This window comes from Thermobia domestica, chromosome 12 (genome assembly GCF_964235325.1).
Source record: "Thermobia domestica chromosome 12, izTheDome1.hap1.1, whole genome shotgun sequence".
Classification (NCBI taxonomy): Eukaryota; Metazoa; Arthropoda; class Insecta; order Zygentoma; family Lepismatidae; genus Thermobia; species Thermobia domestica.
Genome location: NC_137465.1, coordinates 189,384,482 through 189,402,951, shown reverse-complemented (window position 1 = coordinate 189,402,951; position 18,470 = coordinate 189,384,482). Strand labels below are relative to the sequence as shown.

The following is an 18,470-nucleotide window of genomic DNA, read 5'->3' as shown; positions in this document are numbered from 1 at the left end:
AACTGATGGTCGCACCCGCACATGGCGGAGTATGCTGTGAGGCTTACGCATTTGTAACGATTCTGAACACTGAATATTGGATTTCGGCATGGCAGCATGGTAGATTGATGCTGTGTTTCATTTTTCTGTAATACCTCTCGAATTTTAATGAATATTGAACTTTCGTTCTATTGATACGATTTCCGAAGCACAATATTTGATTGTACGTTCGTCTCCTATACAAATCCACATTCCTTGTTTGGCGTAACTCTTGGCTTAACTACAGTGAAGACATCGTAGGGTTCTTAGAATTTTTTATACATATCTAAAGAGAGGAGGTGAAGGTTGAAAATTTAAGCCAAAGATAGAGTACCTTAGAAGCCCCTTACCTTAGGCAGATAAAGCTCGGTACATAGACTCCACACTGCACATTTTTATTTACTTTAACGTCCCACGATTATGCTACGAAGTTGAGATAATAATAATAATAATAATAATAATAATAATAATAATAATAATAATAATAATGAACAAAATGGTGGAATGAAGAAAGTGGAAGGAAACGGGGAAGCTCCAAGAAAACCAACGTACAAGGTGTTTGGCCACAACAAAATCCACTTAGTGGCAGCTGGATCAATGAGGGATTCCACACATCAGAGATAAGTATTTTACCACGAAACCTCGTAAAAATAATTGCACACGCGTGCGCCAGCATTTTCGAAAATTTTGCTTCCAAGGGGAGTCAATTTTATATTTTTCTCTGCCCATTCAAATCGACGTTGTGTTATCTCATAATCACGGGAAAACGGTTGAATCGTTTCAAACGAATTTTGAACATAGCTGGTCCAGATGGGCTTCTTATATTCTTTCACTTTGAAAAAAAAAATGCTAAGGGGGGAGTACATAGGGACGTTCAAATATACCTTTGAAACATTTTCCATTAACCTTATTTTATCCGAATAACATCCGTATTTCATCAGCTAGTAATGGTAATAAGTTCTTTACATCTCATAACAGGAAATCAAATAGCATACTTCCATTCTACACAGGAAATGCCAACTGTGAAAAGGAAGAGTAGAAACACAGATACATACGACAAAACAGGAAGGCCATACATATTTTACGTCACATCTGGATTGAAAACACGCGAATTCCACGACCCATCATCATCGAAAATTGACATCAAAAGTTCTCAAGCGTGTTACCGGTCTCTCTCTTTTCCCCTTTATAGATGCTGTAGCATCTCTTTCGTGTGGTCAGAGAAGATTTCCATTCCGTCAGAATGCACAATGGAAAAGTTCTCCCTGGCGCTTTCCTCAATGTCGATAGAATGCACTTTCAGACAAAACACTTTACTCGTGCTCTCCCACGGGACATGGCCTGACCCCTTCACAAAGCTCAGCTCTTCAACTCAGCGGGCTACTTTCATGCTCAGACGTCAATTTAGATCAGAGAGCAGAAGTACGTTCCTCATGAAACACTATCTCATCATTATTATTTGTAATTATGCAAATTAATAGAGCTCTAAGAGTACATAATTAGATCAACGTGGAAGTAACAGAATTTATTTAAAAATATATTAAAAATTAAATTTCAATTAATGATGAATTCAAACTACAAGAAGTTATATTACACAATTACACGGTTAATAACGGCGTAAGATATCAGTATACATTATCGGTTTCAATTAATCCTTCCTTTGTAAATGCATGCAAATAGTTCGAATTGGAAGATTAGTATAATATAATACATATAAGATTAGGAATTAGATTGCTGGAGTTTCGGCATGTTAGCCCGTCACTTATCTGATATAAATCAGCAAAACAAAGGAAAACTTCACTCAGTGAAAACGCTTTTACACTTCATCGACCTTGTCCCTATATATATGGAGAGAGAGAGAGAGTAAGCGGGGGCAAAAATCCGCAGTTTAATGTTTGAGTTGCGCTGCAGCCGAAAGATATTACGGCGAAATAACGAATTTCGCACAGAAGTATAAGTGAACATTCCTCTATATTTTGAAGGTGCTAAAAAGCCTACTAATTTATTATTTAATAAAATACACTAATTTAAAAAAGGATGTACAAATTTGGACTTTTCCTCCAGTATAGGGGGGCAAAAGTCCTATCGCAATGGGGCAAAAGTCCGCTGAAATACAGGAAGTAGGAAATCGACATACAGGCATTTTTATTGAATTATTTTGTTTTCTACAAGAATCTTAAAATAAACAAAGAGCATAGGAAGCATGAAGTGATTCTTCGTATTTACAAAAAAGTTAGACTAAGCAAAAAGATAAGTTTATCTCACTTACGGAAAAATCAATAAACATACAAAGTATGAAGTTATTCTTCGTACTGATAAAGTTAAACTAGGAAAAAAAAAGAAATTATCCCAGTTATTTACGAATACCACAAGAACACACAAAGTATGGATTTTTCCCCTCGTATTGAAGTTACACTAAAAGAAGAAATTAGGATATCTTAGTTATTTATTTAAAAAAAAAACATACGAAGTATGAAGTTTTTGTTCGTGTTAAGTTATACTAAAAGAAAAAAATAATTCTTCCTTACTTAAGAAAAGCTCAACAGACACACAACGCATAAAACTTTTCTTTTCATCAACAAAGAGTAAAAGAAGAAATTATCCCACTTATTAAGAAAAGCACAAACTTATGAAGTGAAATAATTACAAAACCAGACTTGCGTCTAGGCATTTGTCGCATACGAACTGGCCTCCTTCATAAGCTTTGCAATCATGATGCCACCATTCTTCGCACGAATTATACATTATCCAGTTCTCATCCGGTGGATCGACATATTTGCCTTTACACAATGGACATACATATTCCACTACTTTTGAAGTTAAACTTTCAGCGGATGCAAATAATTTCTTCCGTGAGGCTGACTTCTTAGGACCCTTCTTCTCTTTTTCTTCTCGAACAGTACGTAGCTCTTTTCGTAGTGTTTCTAATAGCAAAGGACAAATCTCTCTCAGCACCGATGAACCAAATGACTCTAAGAGCACTTTTCATACCTCAATAGATGGATTCAGCAATACAAACAGGTATGTGTTAGCACTACTGACTATTAATCCTAGGCTCTGTTTACACCGCTGAATTGAGAGTAGTGCCCTTGGTGTCATCGGTTCACTAATCAGTGTTGAGCGTGGCTTGCCCAAATTCAAAGATCAAATTCCATACAGGCCTACATAGCTTTAGTTAAGCTAAAGAAAACCTACGTAGCAAACGAACTTAAATAGGTCTACTGTGAGAAACTGGAATTTAAATTTAAGAATAAAATTATTTACAAATTTAAGAGTTGGGGCAAAAGTCCGCGTTCGGATTCTTGCCCCACAAAAAAATCGGACTTTTGCCCCATTCGCACTTTTTTTAAATTACAATGAAATGCTCACGGAATAACTGATACCGGGAAAAGGGAAGATAATGTATATTGTTATTCAAGAAGTGTTTTCATATGAAACAGCAATGTCCATATGAAACAGTCGTGACTGGTTTCATATGAAACAGTCGTGACTTCTCCCACGGACTGTAGTAATATTTCTCATAAAACAAAATATTACTTCAAAGTATGACAAAATGTAATTTATCTCATTGTATTAACAAATTTCACCGCATACTTTTACTCACATGGACAGTACACCGCCGCCATTTAGTCTTTCTGCAGCATAAGCAATGTTGCACAACTCCAACAAAAAGTACCCCAAAAACCAAAAAGGACTTTTTGCCCCGGATCTCTCTCTCTCTCTCTCTCTCTCTATATATATATATATATATATATATATATATATATATATCGGGAGTTCAAAAAATAGTGCCCACGGCCAACACAGTGTTATTCTTCAGATCAATATAAAGTGAAAATGCTAAAGCCTATAATTGTATACCCACTGGGGCCTCCTTCACCCGCTATAGGGAATCAAAAACTTCACTATGTGGCAACGTCATAGATTAACTTGGAACCATTAGCATTGCTCTATGAATCCATCAAGCGATTACATCGATTGCTACGCTGGTGAGTGGCGCTAGTGTTAACGTCTATCGACTTTAACTGCCATCTGGAAAGAATCGATGTAACTACTTGATGGATTGGTAGATTTACTCTATGGCTCTTTGTCTGTGATGTTACCAGTGTAGTACAATTTGTCCCTGCAGATAAGGATCCGAAACGTGTACAATACAATTACATATAATTTTGTCTTATTTTTGACTTGTAGAATAGTGCTCTGTAGTTCTTAGGCGACAATTTAGGCGACAATTTATATATATATGGTATTTCAAAACAATACCGACAACGTTTGGGAGGTGATTCCTGACATCAAGATAAGACAAAAAATATAAACCAACATGAGTGCAGAAATCCGTCATTTCGGTGTTATAGGCTGCCGAGAACATGAAAAAATGAACTTTAAAAGGTCAATAGCTCCAATACTATGAGACTTAGCGTAGTCGAGTCAAGACTTCACTTAGGAACATGTGCGCTATCCAGAACTACATGTTTCAGAATCCTGCGGTACTCACGCAAATTTTTTATAGAGGTAGTAGGTACGCCAAATCATATGCCCGTAGCCGAACTCCCTCTATAAAACTTTTTGCGTGAATACCACAGGATTCTGAAACATGTAGTTCTGGATAGCGCACATATTAGTTCCTAAGTGAAGTTTTGACTCGACTACGCTAAGTTTCATAGTATTGGAGCTATGGGTCTTTAAAGTTCATTTTTTTTTTTTTTTTTTTTTGCCAGCCTGTAACTCCGGTGTCAGGAATCACCTCCTAAAACATTGTCGGTGTTGTATTGAAACACCCTATATAGAAAAGTTGCTATTAAATAACGAGTACTACAATGTTACATAATTTCTAGACGATAAAATTAGGTAAGTTGTTAAGATAAAATTAAGATTTTTTTTACTTTATACTAAAATCATCTTTCAAAAAGACCTTGCAAGTTTCCACCGATTTTAAGAGCGATCGAAAACATTGGATAACACACCTAAACGTACAACAGCGAAGTGAACAAGCGTTATCAGATATATGAACAATGTAGCAAGCCACAAAGACATGATCACAAGCCGAAACATTTACAAAGATCAATTAATCCCACTATGATTAGTTGGTGTACACTAATTAGTGTAGAAGCTAGCTACACATTCACAATTCCCGGATGTACTTCAATGATATTCATTGTGAAAGAACATGTTAGGATCGTTATGCAGTTATGGAACTGACATATCAATATGAGCAAACACCGGAATAATTGCCTACATTTGACCTATCCATCTCTAACAGAATTCGACGGAGCCATTTCAAAAACCTGTAATCTCCCTTGGGACATCAAGAACACGAAAATAGTTAACTCGGTAAATTACATATAACCAAACTCAATCTTCATCCGCAGTTATGAGAGTTTATGCAATTGCAAGGTTAATCTGACTATAGTTTCGATGTACAAAGAGCAGATTGCAGATTTAATATATATTATGTACAAATATACATACACAAACTATGTTACTCTTGTTTTGTAGACATCGGTTACTTAATTAAATTAACACAATTGCTATGGTACACAGTTTCTATTAATCCTTCATTTGAAATACATACAAATCGTTGGAACTGCATTTCAAGAGAGACACTGACCTACGTGTATTTAGACAACAGACGTTTAATTGGATGATGCACGATCACTGCATCGACGTCTAATCCCATTCTTTTTTTTTTCCACACTATTATACAGGGTGCCCCGCATAAAAGTATCCCGGCGTAGTAATACCGGATGCCAGCCGAAAGAGTAGGAATATGTAAACACTGGCTTACCTGCATGTTACAGAAGATACTAAAAGTGGTCCCCGATAAAAACGAGACAGGACACGTCGCACCATACTGGCTGACACCGCCTGCAGCTCTACATGGGTGATGCTCCGGATGGTGTACGTAATGTTTTGCTTAAGTTCAGCAGGGTGTGGAGATCATTTGCATACACCTTCTGCTTTAAGCATTCCAACAGACAAAAATCATAGGACGAACCCAGGGAACAAAGAGGTCACAAACTCTTGCTTACTGTGCGCTCTTCTGTAAATAGTTCATACACCAAAGCCAGGGATTTATTCGAAGTGTGCCTCTTGTTGGAAGTACGAGTATGTTCTTTCCTGTGGTGTCAGTTCGTCAAAAAACTGTTACAAGAAGCTACATAAACTTTATTCATTTCGCCCACTACAGACATCTCCCTGAAACTGCGTGCCACACACTATTTCTTGGTCATGGAAAGTGTTCCCTGCAGAATATATGAACTCTCAATTCTTCCACTAACACAACGGGCTGCTGCACGGAAAACACTATCTTCTTGACGCAACATGTTTACCAGAACTGAATAGGCATAGAATTCCAGTTAAACAACTGCATACCAGGCGATGCCAGACAGAAACAACGTCCGCAAGATGCTCATCGAGCAGCACACCAGAGTCAGCTACAATTATTTAGATTACCTACAATTATTTGCTAGTCTCTGGTATTACCCGGCCGGGCTTACTTTTAGTGGCCCGCCTTTACTACAACAGTGTAGATCAATGGTTTTCAACGTATCAGTAGTCGCACCCACTAAGGAACGTATGAATGCTGTAACACCTGAACAGACGAAGCTTTACCTGTGGCTGTGCAAGATAGGCATCGTCTTCCCTTACGCACATTCATCACTGTTTCTTGTCTTTTGTTGACGCCTCGGTTCCAAATTCCTGCCTCCATTGTCATTCCACTTCATACATTCTCAAGCTTGAAATATCATTTCAAAATTTTCTTTTTCTGCTTGAATTACAGTCGTGTTGCGTGATCACTGCACTTTCTCAACTGATTACATTGAATTGCATCGATTAACACTAACGACACACTGTTGTTGCTGAACGATATTACTATATGTTGAACCTGTAGCCGGGTACTTGCAAGCAAAGGGTACGATATCAAGACTCGAGTTGTACAATAAGAGTTGTCCTTAAAAAGCATCAAATAGTTAGTTAATTACCAAGTTATTAGCTACAGTCCGCCACTAGGGAAAAAGTGATGGGACTTCAAATGTAACATTAGGGCCTATGGCAAACACAAGAAAGAAAGCGTTTCTCCCGTCTCTCCTATGTATTTGGGAAGGTGAGATAGCGATTCGAATGGCATGTTCAAGCTATGCAGTTGATGTGGAAAGTAGAAAGGATCGAATGACCCACACAAAAGCAGTTTATACAATGTGCCAGTAGTGCAAATATATGTCTTCCACATTGGGGCCGCGGTGGCTCACTGGTAGAGCGTTCACCTCTGGTGTTTGGGGTCCCGGGTTCGACCCCAGCCCCCGCCAAGTGAACTTTGTGGTGGACAAACACCGTGTGCGTGGGTTTTCTCGGGGTTCTCCCGTTTCCTCCCACTTTCTTCATTCCATCATTTCATTCATTACTCATCATCACCGTCTCATTTAGCCTCACCGGCATAACCGTGGGACGTAAAACTCAAAGATTTCATTTCATTTCATGTCTTCCACATTGGGGGGGGGGGGAGGATAAGACCATTCCCAATTCTTTTTCGATGTTCAAAACATTTATGAAGTTGAAAACAATGCCATGGAGTATCAGGGGAGCAGAGTTGTTTTGAACATTGGCAGGCGGGCAGATTTGAGACTTATTTTGGGCGAAACATCAATTTCATCTTACTTTTCTTTGTAGCAATCGGACACAATGAAATTTCTTCCCAAAAAAACACATTTCAAATCGGATTATTGGGGTGACAGTCCCCCCAGTTCCAAGATTGGAGAAGACATGTCCCCCTCATCCCCCGGATTTGCGCGAGTGTGATGTGCACATCTTATAATGGCCATCGATTCGCATGTGATAACACAATTCAGTGGTAAGGGAGTCGAAGCAGTACTGAATGGATGTCTGGAGTGCTTCAGATTCGATATCTAGGTATCTCGTTTTGTAGGAAAAAAAAATCGAACCATATGAAACGTCAGAGCACAGAACTGATACACCGTAAACGATTGGATATTCAAGAACTTGTCACGGTGCCAAATGTTCGTTTCCTGATAAAGTTAGTGTCGAATTGTCAGTTACGAATTTGACAAAGTTCTTGTAAGGACGGAAAAAGTACACGTCCAGGGGCTGGACTAGTCCTGTGCATCCAGCCGGGATTAGTTTCTTCGTGAATGTCACATTCCCAGGAATAAATTTATCGGAAAGTTTGTTGTCTTTGTTAGTTATTGTAGGATGTGCACATTGTAGAAACTGGTTTTTGTTTGGATCATTCGATCTTTCCTTTTTTCCACATCAACTGTGTGGCCTGAACATGTCGTTTGAATCGCTATCTCACTTTCCCAAATACATAGGAAAGACGGAAGAAACTCTCTTTCTTGTGTTTGCCATAGACCCCCATGTTACCTTTGAAGTCCCATCACTTTTCTTTCTATTGGCGGACTGCAGCTAATAACTTGGTAATTAACTAACTACTTGATGCTCTTTAGGGATATATAACTTTTATTGCGCAACTCGAGACCTGATATCGTACCCTTTGCTTGTTAGACCTCTAATGGTGATGGACGACGTCGATAAATGCTTCAGAAGCTTCCGGGAAATACATAAGTTAGTCTCTCTACAGAAGTACCCAAAACGTTGTTTCATTTGCACATAAATAATATCTGAAACAAAACTGTACGATATGTAAAGTTTATTCATTAGAATTAAAATATTTCTACTATTCCAAATCCATCGCGACACTTTGGTGGGAAGTAAATCTTCCAAACCGGGACACTCTGATGAAAGGCTTATTTTCACTCCTATCGGTAAAAAGTACCTAACGAAAGAACTATTTCATTCTTGTTACGCATGAGACACGCATTTTACATCCTCCCAATATATATATATATATATATAAGTGACATGTAGGCCATGTGGCGCGCTCTGCCAATAATAATCAGCCGTACTGTAAGATTGCAGGGTAAATGTTAAATTATGTAATACAGGGATGCAAATAACCACTCGCCCGGGGCGAGTGACTCATCGATGCGGTCGAGTTTTTAATACCACTATTAAAATACCGAAGGTAAGTAAGTGATTTCTACTGTGGGATGCGGTCTAGTAGCTTTCTTTATGGGCTAGGTTTTTTTTTTTTTTTTTTTTTTTTTTTTTTTTTTTTTTTTTTTTTTGCATCCCTGATGTAATATCATAAATAATATTTTAGAATACAGAAATGAGGATACGACACAAAAAAAAGGGTGAAAGGATTGTCACGACTGAAACGGAGACAAAATGTAAACCGGAGGAACAAAAGGACAAGAGCTTACAAACGGTGCTGTCCAGATCAAGACGAGGCGTATAGCAACAATACTTACAAGGCTTAGTAAAAATAAACTCCACTGCTACAAAAATAAAATTTCATCATTTTTTTCAAAAAGAAGTGTTATACCTTGATTATCCGTACATGATAAATAAAACCTCTCCTCTTTTGTCCAGTGGCTAGCGCGTGGCCTCTGGTGCAAGTGGTCCCGGTTTTCGGTTCTCAGTAAGAGAGCACAAAGAAATCAAGTTTCACAATCATTCACTTTCCTTAACTATTCGTCTCCTTTCTGAAGAGCATAACCATAGGACTTGAAATTAAAAAAAAAAAAAAAAAAAAACTTCATTTTATGAAAAATAACATCACTACTTACCTTTCAAAGCTACATCTACTCCTTTAAGTCGACCAATCATGCTGGCCAATCGTGTCTTGAATTCCAGCTGCTGTTTCACTACTTGCTCATCTAAAGCACGAGCCAGTTGCCGCTTTAATTCTACTTCTTGTTGTTTCAAGGAATCACGGAGATGATCGCTATGTGCTCCCGCCTGCCTCGTTAGCTGCTGCCTCAATTCCAATTCAAACTGATTATGCATATTTAAAGTCTGTAAAATACAAATTTATAAAAACAAAAAAGTTAATTGGATTGGAATCAAATTTGGCTAGTCGACTATTATATAAATTCTCCTTAGGTAAAACAAATTATGCTCCAAAATTGTTTTCTTCAACTACCATATTTTATTACAAAATATTCCTCTATAAAATAGTATAATACAAAATCACTGTAATGTAAATAAACCTCTAACAACTGGGTAAAGAAAGATATTCCAAGACCTGAGCAGCCTAGGAAAGGATTTCCACAGAGTTCCGAGCAAACTAAGTGGAGTGGATTCAGGATCCCCAATGCTCCGTGCAACCAGAGGGGGGGGGATTAGAAAGCCACAAAGCTCCACGCAAGTTGAGTGGCTAAGGTTAGGAATTCCACAGAGTACCGAGGAAACTAAGTAGGCAGGATAGGAAGCCTACAGCTCCAAAGCAAGCTAAGAGAGAAGAGATCAGCCGTAGACTGATACCAGATATGGAGGCCCTCTTGGTTTTATAGCTACTATAGTGTGGCGGTGGCGTCGTCACATGACTAGTGGCGTCGCTGGTGTTCCAGCCATTTGCCACTGTAGTAGTTTGTAGTAGGATACAGATGGTATCGTTTATAAATAATAATAATAAAAAAAAACATGTGTTGATTGTTTGTAAACAGTCATGTGCGAGATATTACAACACACACACAGTGTGCAAGTGGTTACGTTATGCAGTAAGGTCACTTTCTATACATTCTTAATTACCCTGTTGCATAGCAACAATTACGTTACTATCCCCCTAAAAAGCTTAGTTTCTGCTCGTTAACGAATAGCTGACTGTCCTAGTTCTCACGTCAGGCTTTCCAAACCAGTGTGTCGCGCAACTTCATGAGGTGTGGTGCAAAAGTTTGGAGACTTTATATTATATTTATACATTTTATTTTTAGCGTAAACCCTAAAATAACATAAAATTAATTTTGTGACAGACTGTACCAGTCAACGACAGCATTGATGTTTCATTCTACTTGCTGATGCTCAGATAATACTATACAGAAAATTATAATCTTATTCTATTATAATTTATATAGTCTTATAGTATTGTAATGTATGTTATAAATAAAAATCTAATAAGCGTGTCGCGACATCGTGAGTGTTCTATGAAGTGTGTCGCCAGTCAAATAAGATTAGGAACCTGTGGTCTACACCAAAAAATAAATAAATAAATAAATAAATAAATAAATAAATAATAATAATAATAATTATGAACTGCAAAAACTGAAATAATGTCGACTGAAGTAATTCTTTAAAAATTCGTCGTGATTTCGATTAATAAAGTGCCAATACTTAGTAATAAAAGTTAGTAACTCTTACTACTATCAAGGGTCGTGATGGCTCAGAGTGCTAATCTCTACTGCGATAGGTTCCTGGTTCGACCCCGGGCCATGTGAGTTTGTAGTGAAGACTACTGGATCCATGGGCTTTCTCGGGATTCTCCCATATTTTCATTTCCCCAACCTTTTTATAATCATTCACTTTCATTAATCATCCGTCCCTTTTAGCCTAAAGGGTATAACAGTACGATATTAAACTATAAATTTTATATTATCCATTAACCGTTATTAATTAATTGATAAAATTAGTAACCCAACAAAAACTCTTTCACTTAAGTGCTACAATTATGCCTGTTAGGCTAAGGGGGATTCATGATTAAAGCAGGTGAATGATGATGAAAGAATTGGTGGAATATGAATGTGGGAGGAAATAGGAGTACTCCGAGAAAACCCAATGACGCAATGTTATGCACCACAAACTTATCTGGCCGGAGACCGAACCAGGAACCCCATGTACCAGAGGTAAACGCTCTAGCACAGAATCACCGTACCCCTAGTAATCTAAGAAGAAATGGTTACTTCACTAGATTTCCTGGTTTTCAAAATCAATAAAATCTTTTAACATTCGTGGCTTATGCCCTTAGGCTAACGAAGACATATATATATGCGTGAATCAGAATGAGGCAATTGTGAAATGAAGACAGTGGGAGGAAATGGAAGAACGACGGGAAATCCTACAAATATGTTTGTCATCCATCACAAACTCATATGACCTGGAATTAAGATCTGTACCTCTTTACTCTTTGAATATATTACTGCTGCACAATTCTCGTTTTCAATTACTCCCTACGTTCTTTCAATATTAAGCGTGTACGTATCCCTCCCCTATTACAACTAGTAAGTGGTAAAAGGATTAAGACAAGATAAACAACAATAGATACAATTTATTAGTTAACAATGTTTTTACATATACACCGCCTAGTCTTACCATAAATACTGGTGGCTGTATTTCCGCCTGTACAACTGAGCGACGTTAAGAGCGGTATCGTGAAGCGTAAGTCATTACTGCATGAACTGAAGAAATGTAAAGGTGTCAGTAATAATTATTAAAGATGGAATGGGGATTATGAAAATCGTGTGGCCATGATAGAGTTGCACAAGGTAGGCAAATCACCAAGGGAAATTTTCAGAACTCTCCAAAAGCTGCAAATTAGAAAAAAAAAAAAAAAAAAACGTTTACCACACCATCCACGCTTTATTGAGACTGGAACTGTAAACGATTGCCAATGGCTAGGAAGACCACGCGCAGTAGAGGTCTGCACGGGCTGGAATTTTTAGTCTGGGCCCAGCCCGAGTCCGAAATATGTTTTAGCATTTAGGCCCAGGTCGGCCCGGGCTTATGTGATAATCAAATGAGCCCGAATTACAGAAACTTAATAATTAACGCAAAATTAAATTTTTATTTACGGCAATTACAGCTTTAATTTTGTAGTTGTGCTTTAGAAGTTCTCCAGAAAGAACGACCCAATAAATATCGTTGTACAGTATATTTACAAAGCTAGGCCCGAAAAGACCCGAGAAATATGATTGAATATTTCAAGTTTTACGGCCCTAGGCCGGCCCGGGCCCGAAGTGATATATACTTTGTAGGCAGGTAGGGCTTAAGCCTGCTGGCTACGCCCGAGCCCGTGCAGACTTCTAACGCACTGTACGAACACCGGAACTTGTGAAAGCAGTGGTGGCGCGTGTCCAACGAAATCCAGTTAGGGAACAGTTAGTTATGGCTTATGAGATAAAGATATCGAAAATGATTATGTCTCGCACGTTAAGCACCGACCTTGGGCTCCATGCTTACAAACAATGCAAAGGACATCTGACAAATGAATTTAAGCGCCAGAGGCTCTTAAAAGCAAGGCAGTTACTTAAACAAATGGGCACCGTCGAATCCATATCACTGATGAGAAGAGTTTGAGTATTGAGGAAACTTTCAATGTCCAATATGACAAGATATATACCACATCCTCTAGAGAAGCTGGTAAAAAGGCTGCAAAGATCCAGAAAGGTCAGTATCCTGCCTCAGTTATGGTGTGATGGCGTGAGAGTTACGAGGGCACAACGGAGCTCCATTTCTGTGAAAACGGGGTCAAAACGTCAGCCAAAGTGTACCAAAAGACAATGCTTGAGAGACTTGTCAAGAATCTCTTCCATGGGCAGAACTGGAGCTTCCAGCAAGACAGCCCCAGCACACAAGCCACGGACAACCCAGCAAAGGTTACAGGCAATTGTTCCAGACTTCATTTCCACTTCACAATGGCCTTCTCAAGTCGAGACTCAAACCCTTTGGACCACAAATTGCGGTCTAAACTTTAGGAGATGGCTTGCATGAAGAGACATCTCAACATTGAAAATTTAAAGCGGTCTCTTCGGAATAAACCTGCAGATTTTCCAATTGATGTGTTGCGTAATGCAATTGATGAGTGGCCACGAAGTCTTAAGGACTATGTGCATCCTAATGGTTGCCATGTTGAATATTGTTTGTGATTTTGGTTCGTAATGCATCCAAGTAACTCTAACCATTTTGTGCCAAACTATGGGATAGTATTTATGGTAAGACTAGGTACATAAACAATTTCTAACACATAAACAATGTACATTATCACTAGCAAGGAACGACACATTTTTATTCTCTTAACGCTACAGTTTCGTTTTTAGAATTTCTCGAAAACTACGCATGACAATTTAATCTCAAAGCATATTACTTCGTTGAGTTCAATTTGATATATAGGCTGATATATGTATTATCTTCGGACAATATTTTAGTTAAACAGTAATCAAAATTTAAACGGTTAATGATAACTGTAGACTACATCTCAGCCATACTATGTACTGTCGTCTTCTTAGTATCATAACGAAGTGCTTAATGTTGATAATATATTAATATTAGTGTCACTTAATTTGGTTGGTTAGATTTTAGTTTAGCGTCTCTTTCATAAGCAAAGATATATATATATATATATATATATATATATATATATATATATATATATAAAAGACGTGGACCTACAGCATAACGTGAGATCCGAACCACAAGAGATCCCGCCAGGAATCGAAGCCAGGGTCTCCCACACCAAAGACATTTACGTTATCTATACAGTCACGACAGTCACAAGGAAGCTCTTCACCTCATTAAGTGGCACGGTTCTCGTAAATAATGGTCTTTTTAGTTATAAGAAGAAATGAATTTTTCTCCATTTTCTCTAAAACTACCCACGAGGTTTTACAATCACACATATTGCGAGGGTGATTAAGCCCACTACTTGGTCAATAGTATTGCAAACATTCTGAACTGTTTATCATTAATGCACTGTAGTTTAAGCTATAGAATATCATTTGTTTCACCTTCCTATCTCTCCTCGTGGGTAGATCGGATTGCCATGGATCCTCGGGAGCAGTGCATGGCATTCAGTGGTGACGTCCGCTTGAAATAGCGGGCTGTCATACTTACTGCGGAAGGTTGTGCACCCAGGAACATTCATCGCCGACCACGAGTCGTAGATACACCTTTACGACCCGGAAACGAAGAGTCAGTCGATGGAGTACCGCTACATGTCCTCTCCTCCGCTAAAAACATTCAAAGTCGTCCCATATATTCTGCCTCCTCCTGCCTATAGTCCAGATCTTGCACCCTGCGACTTCAGCTCGTCCTCAAACTTAAGGATCACCTTAAGGGCCAACGCTACAGTTGTGACGCGGAGGTGGAAGCAGATGTTCGGCAGCCACCATAATTCTTCGCCGACGGCACGAGAAACCTTGTCTCATGCTGGCGCAAATGTGTTGCCCATAATGGGGACTATATTGAAAAATAATGCCACCATTTGTAGCTGATATCTTCGATGCACTACTTTCTAAATTACCCTCGTATTTTGACTAAAATATATCGATTCGTATATGCCCCATCTTTGTTTTGTTTTTTTCTTTTTTGTTAAACCCAAATAATATTGTAGAATTGAATAATATTTCCTGGTTTCATTTTTAGGAAATCTCATTGGAGCAATAAGAATATTACTTTATTAAAATATATCATGTTATGCAGCACGGCAACGCATTCTCATAAACGCACCAAATACCAGAACAAGGTAATAAGAACAGACAATGTGAACTTGAAAAAAAAAAAAAAAAAAAAAAGACTACGTGACTTCATTGCAAAGCTTGAGATTTGAATGCGATTCTAGCAGTCTTGTTCCTGTCTCTAGAAGCCAAAACGAAACAACACGAGGGCTTTAGTTCAATTAGCTTAGCAAGGTCCATTTCGGATACCACAAATCCCAAATGATGGTCACCACAAAAAAGTTTCCGTGTTCTCTCTCGCTTCCGCTAAATGGGGCTAGACCTGTTGTTTACAGACAAATACAATGATGTTCTGGAACAGTTGTTACCTGCGTTACAACACAAGGCTACGTTTACAACTTCTAGCTTTTTGCAACCGTATTTGAATCATGTACATACTTGTTTAAAGGAAACTAGACCATCCGCTCTCTCGTGAATGCTTGTACTCATACAATCCACTTAGCACAAGTATCGGATATCACGTTAAACTGTAGAAACCTACGTTTGTTTGCTCCTGCACACTACTAACTTTCAATTTTGACATAAGATCTAATTAAATATATATAAGTAGACAAATATAAAACTACAACTACAGTACGAAGTGCGGAAAATGAAATACAATTTCCATTTAACGTCCCACGCTTAAGTCCTTTAGGTTAGAGGAAACGGGTGATTAGTAAAAGTGAAAAATTACGAGAGAATTCGTGGAATAAAACTGTAGAAGGATACGAGACAGAACAGCACTAACTCGCATGACCGGGTATTTCTACCATTCAGCTGGCGTGCACTCTACTTTCCTCATTTGGGATAAAAAAGTTTAATCATTAATTGCTAGTCTCCATTTTAGTATCTTGTCTAGATACCCTAATCAAGGTTTCTCTCTTCCTCTCTCTCGCTTTCTGGTTAAAAAAAAAAAATGAAAAAAGACTATGTAAAGTACATTTGCATATAATTGCATGACATCGCAGTTTCCATTGCTGCAGCTGTATCAGTGATATACCTAGGTATTTTCTCACTCATGTTTAAATGAACCTCAAAGTAAATTCCGGGTAAGAAAATTCTTGTTCACGAACTTTCACGTCGAGAATGGCCTTAAACAAGGAGATACTTTGTCATTGTTATTATTCAACTTTGTCTTGAAGTACGCTATAAGGAAAATCAAAGACAGCAACCAGGGCCTAGAGTTGAATGGTATTCACCAGGTTATGGCGTATGCTGATGATGTAAATTTAATAGAGGATCCTAGGAGAAAAACAGAAAGAAATGCAGAGCTCTTATTAAACGTTTCCAGGGACATGAGTTTAGAAGTAAATGCAGAGAAAAACTAAATACATGGAAGTTCGTCGGGATCGTAATACGGCATATTATGATGTGTTAAAATATCAAATCATACTTTTGATAAAGTGATATCAAGGATCAATATTTATAGACGAAAACCATATTCACGACGAAATTAAATGTCGACTAAAAGCAGGGAATTCGTGTTATTATTCACTTCAAAATCTCTTTCGTCGCGAATTCTGCCGAAGAATTTGAAGTTTAAAATATACAGGGTGTTTCAAAACAACACCGACAACGTTTGGGAGGTAATTCCTGACACCAAGGTAAGACAAAAAGTATAGACCAACCTGGGTGCACAAATGCTTCCTTTTGGAGTTATAAGCTACCGGAAACATGAAAAAAAAATAGAGGTCCATACCTCCAAAACTATGGGAGCTATCGTAGTCGAGTTAAGACTTCACTTAGGAAGTAATATGTGCCCTATCCAAAAAATACATGTTTCAGAATCCTAAAGTACTCACGAAGCAATTTTTATAGAGGGAGTTTGGTTCCGGGCATGTAATTTAAAGTACTCTCCAACTACTTCTATAAAAATTGTTGCGGAAGTACCGGAGGATTCTGAAACATGTATTTTTGGATAGGGTGTATAACAGTTCCTAAGTGAAGTCTTGACCCGACTACGATAGGTCCCATAGTTTTGGAGCTATGGACCTTTAAAGTTCATTTTTTAATGTTTTCGGCAGCCTATAACTCCGAAAGGAAGCATTTGTGCACCCAGGTTGGTCTATACTTTTTGTATTATTTTAATGTCAGGAATCACGTCCCAAACGTTGTCGGTGTTGTTTTGAAACACCCCGTCTAAGATGGTAATCATGCCTGTTGTTCTCTATGGTTGTGAAACATGGTCGCTTATTCTGAAGGAAGAAAGTAGACTGAAAGTATTTGAGAACAAGACTGGGAATGGGAATGGGGAATGGCGGAAACTTCATAACGAGGAACTACATAACTTATACGGTTTACCAAACATTGTTAGATTTATCAAATCTAGAGGGCTCAGGTGGGCAGGTCATGTTGTCAGGATGGAAGAAAGTATGAATGCTTTCAAAGTCTTAACTGGAAGACCAGTTGGAAAACGACCATTAGGAAGACCTAAGCTCAGATGGGAGGACAATATTATCAAGAATCTCGCAGAAATAAGGAGTAGAAACTGCATTCAGTTGGCTAGCTAAGGATAGAAGTGAGTGGAGAATTTCTGTAAACGCGGCACTGAACATTCGGGTTCCATAGGCCACAGAATGAGTGAGGAAGGTAGTTAGCTTGCAGGTTTTGTAGGGATCATTTGTTGATGGAATGAAAGTAGCCGCTTCTGAAGTACAAAAGGATAGTACTACATGGGACTAGCATCTGCACTCCTAATCCTCGAACGGAACAACATGGATGCCAGCTAAAGCTAACATACGTTGGTAAAAGGCCAGCGATATTTTGGTCGTATGAATTGAAGGTCTGTCCCCGTACAATTCCACACAATGTTTTCGTCGTCATATAATGCTGGCATTTCGTTTGTGGAAACTAGAATAAGATAGGATCTTGGTAATAAACAGCACACAGCACTGATTTTGACATTTTCTTCGATCCTATGAATCTGGAGTTTCCCTCTAAAGCCAGGAACAATAACCGAGAAACATTCTTTGCATTGACGTATCCACATAATTACATCGGTCTTTTTCATACAGTAACTCTGTACGTGATAGCCCATAGCCACTTAGATATGTATGTCTCATCCATTATCACTATTTCCAGCAGTCACCACCTAGGCAGCGCTGCGAGAGTCTGCTGCCCTCCGTTTATCACTCCTCGATATGCCGTGATGTTAACGCATGTACGCTG

The 18,470-nt window shown here is 38.4% G+C and overlaps 1 protein-coding gene across 2 annotated transcripts in view; it reads right to left on the bottom strand.

Moving 5' to 3' along the window:
• Positions 1-18,470, bottom strand: part of Mitofilin (inner membrane mitochondrial protein mitofilin) — a 279,846-nt gene that overhangs the window by 50,801 nt on the left and 210,575 nt on the right. For both annotated transcript variants that reach the window (XM_081734496.1, XM_081734497.1), the window contains one exon: positions 9,666-9,894. In XM_081734496.1, the coding sequence (XP_081590622.1) occupies positions 9,666-9,894 (229 nt within the window). The remainder of the gene's footprint in view (positions 1-9,665; positions 9,895-18,470) is intronic.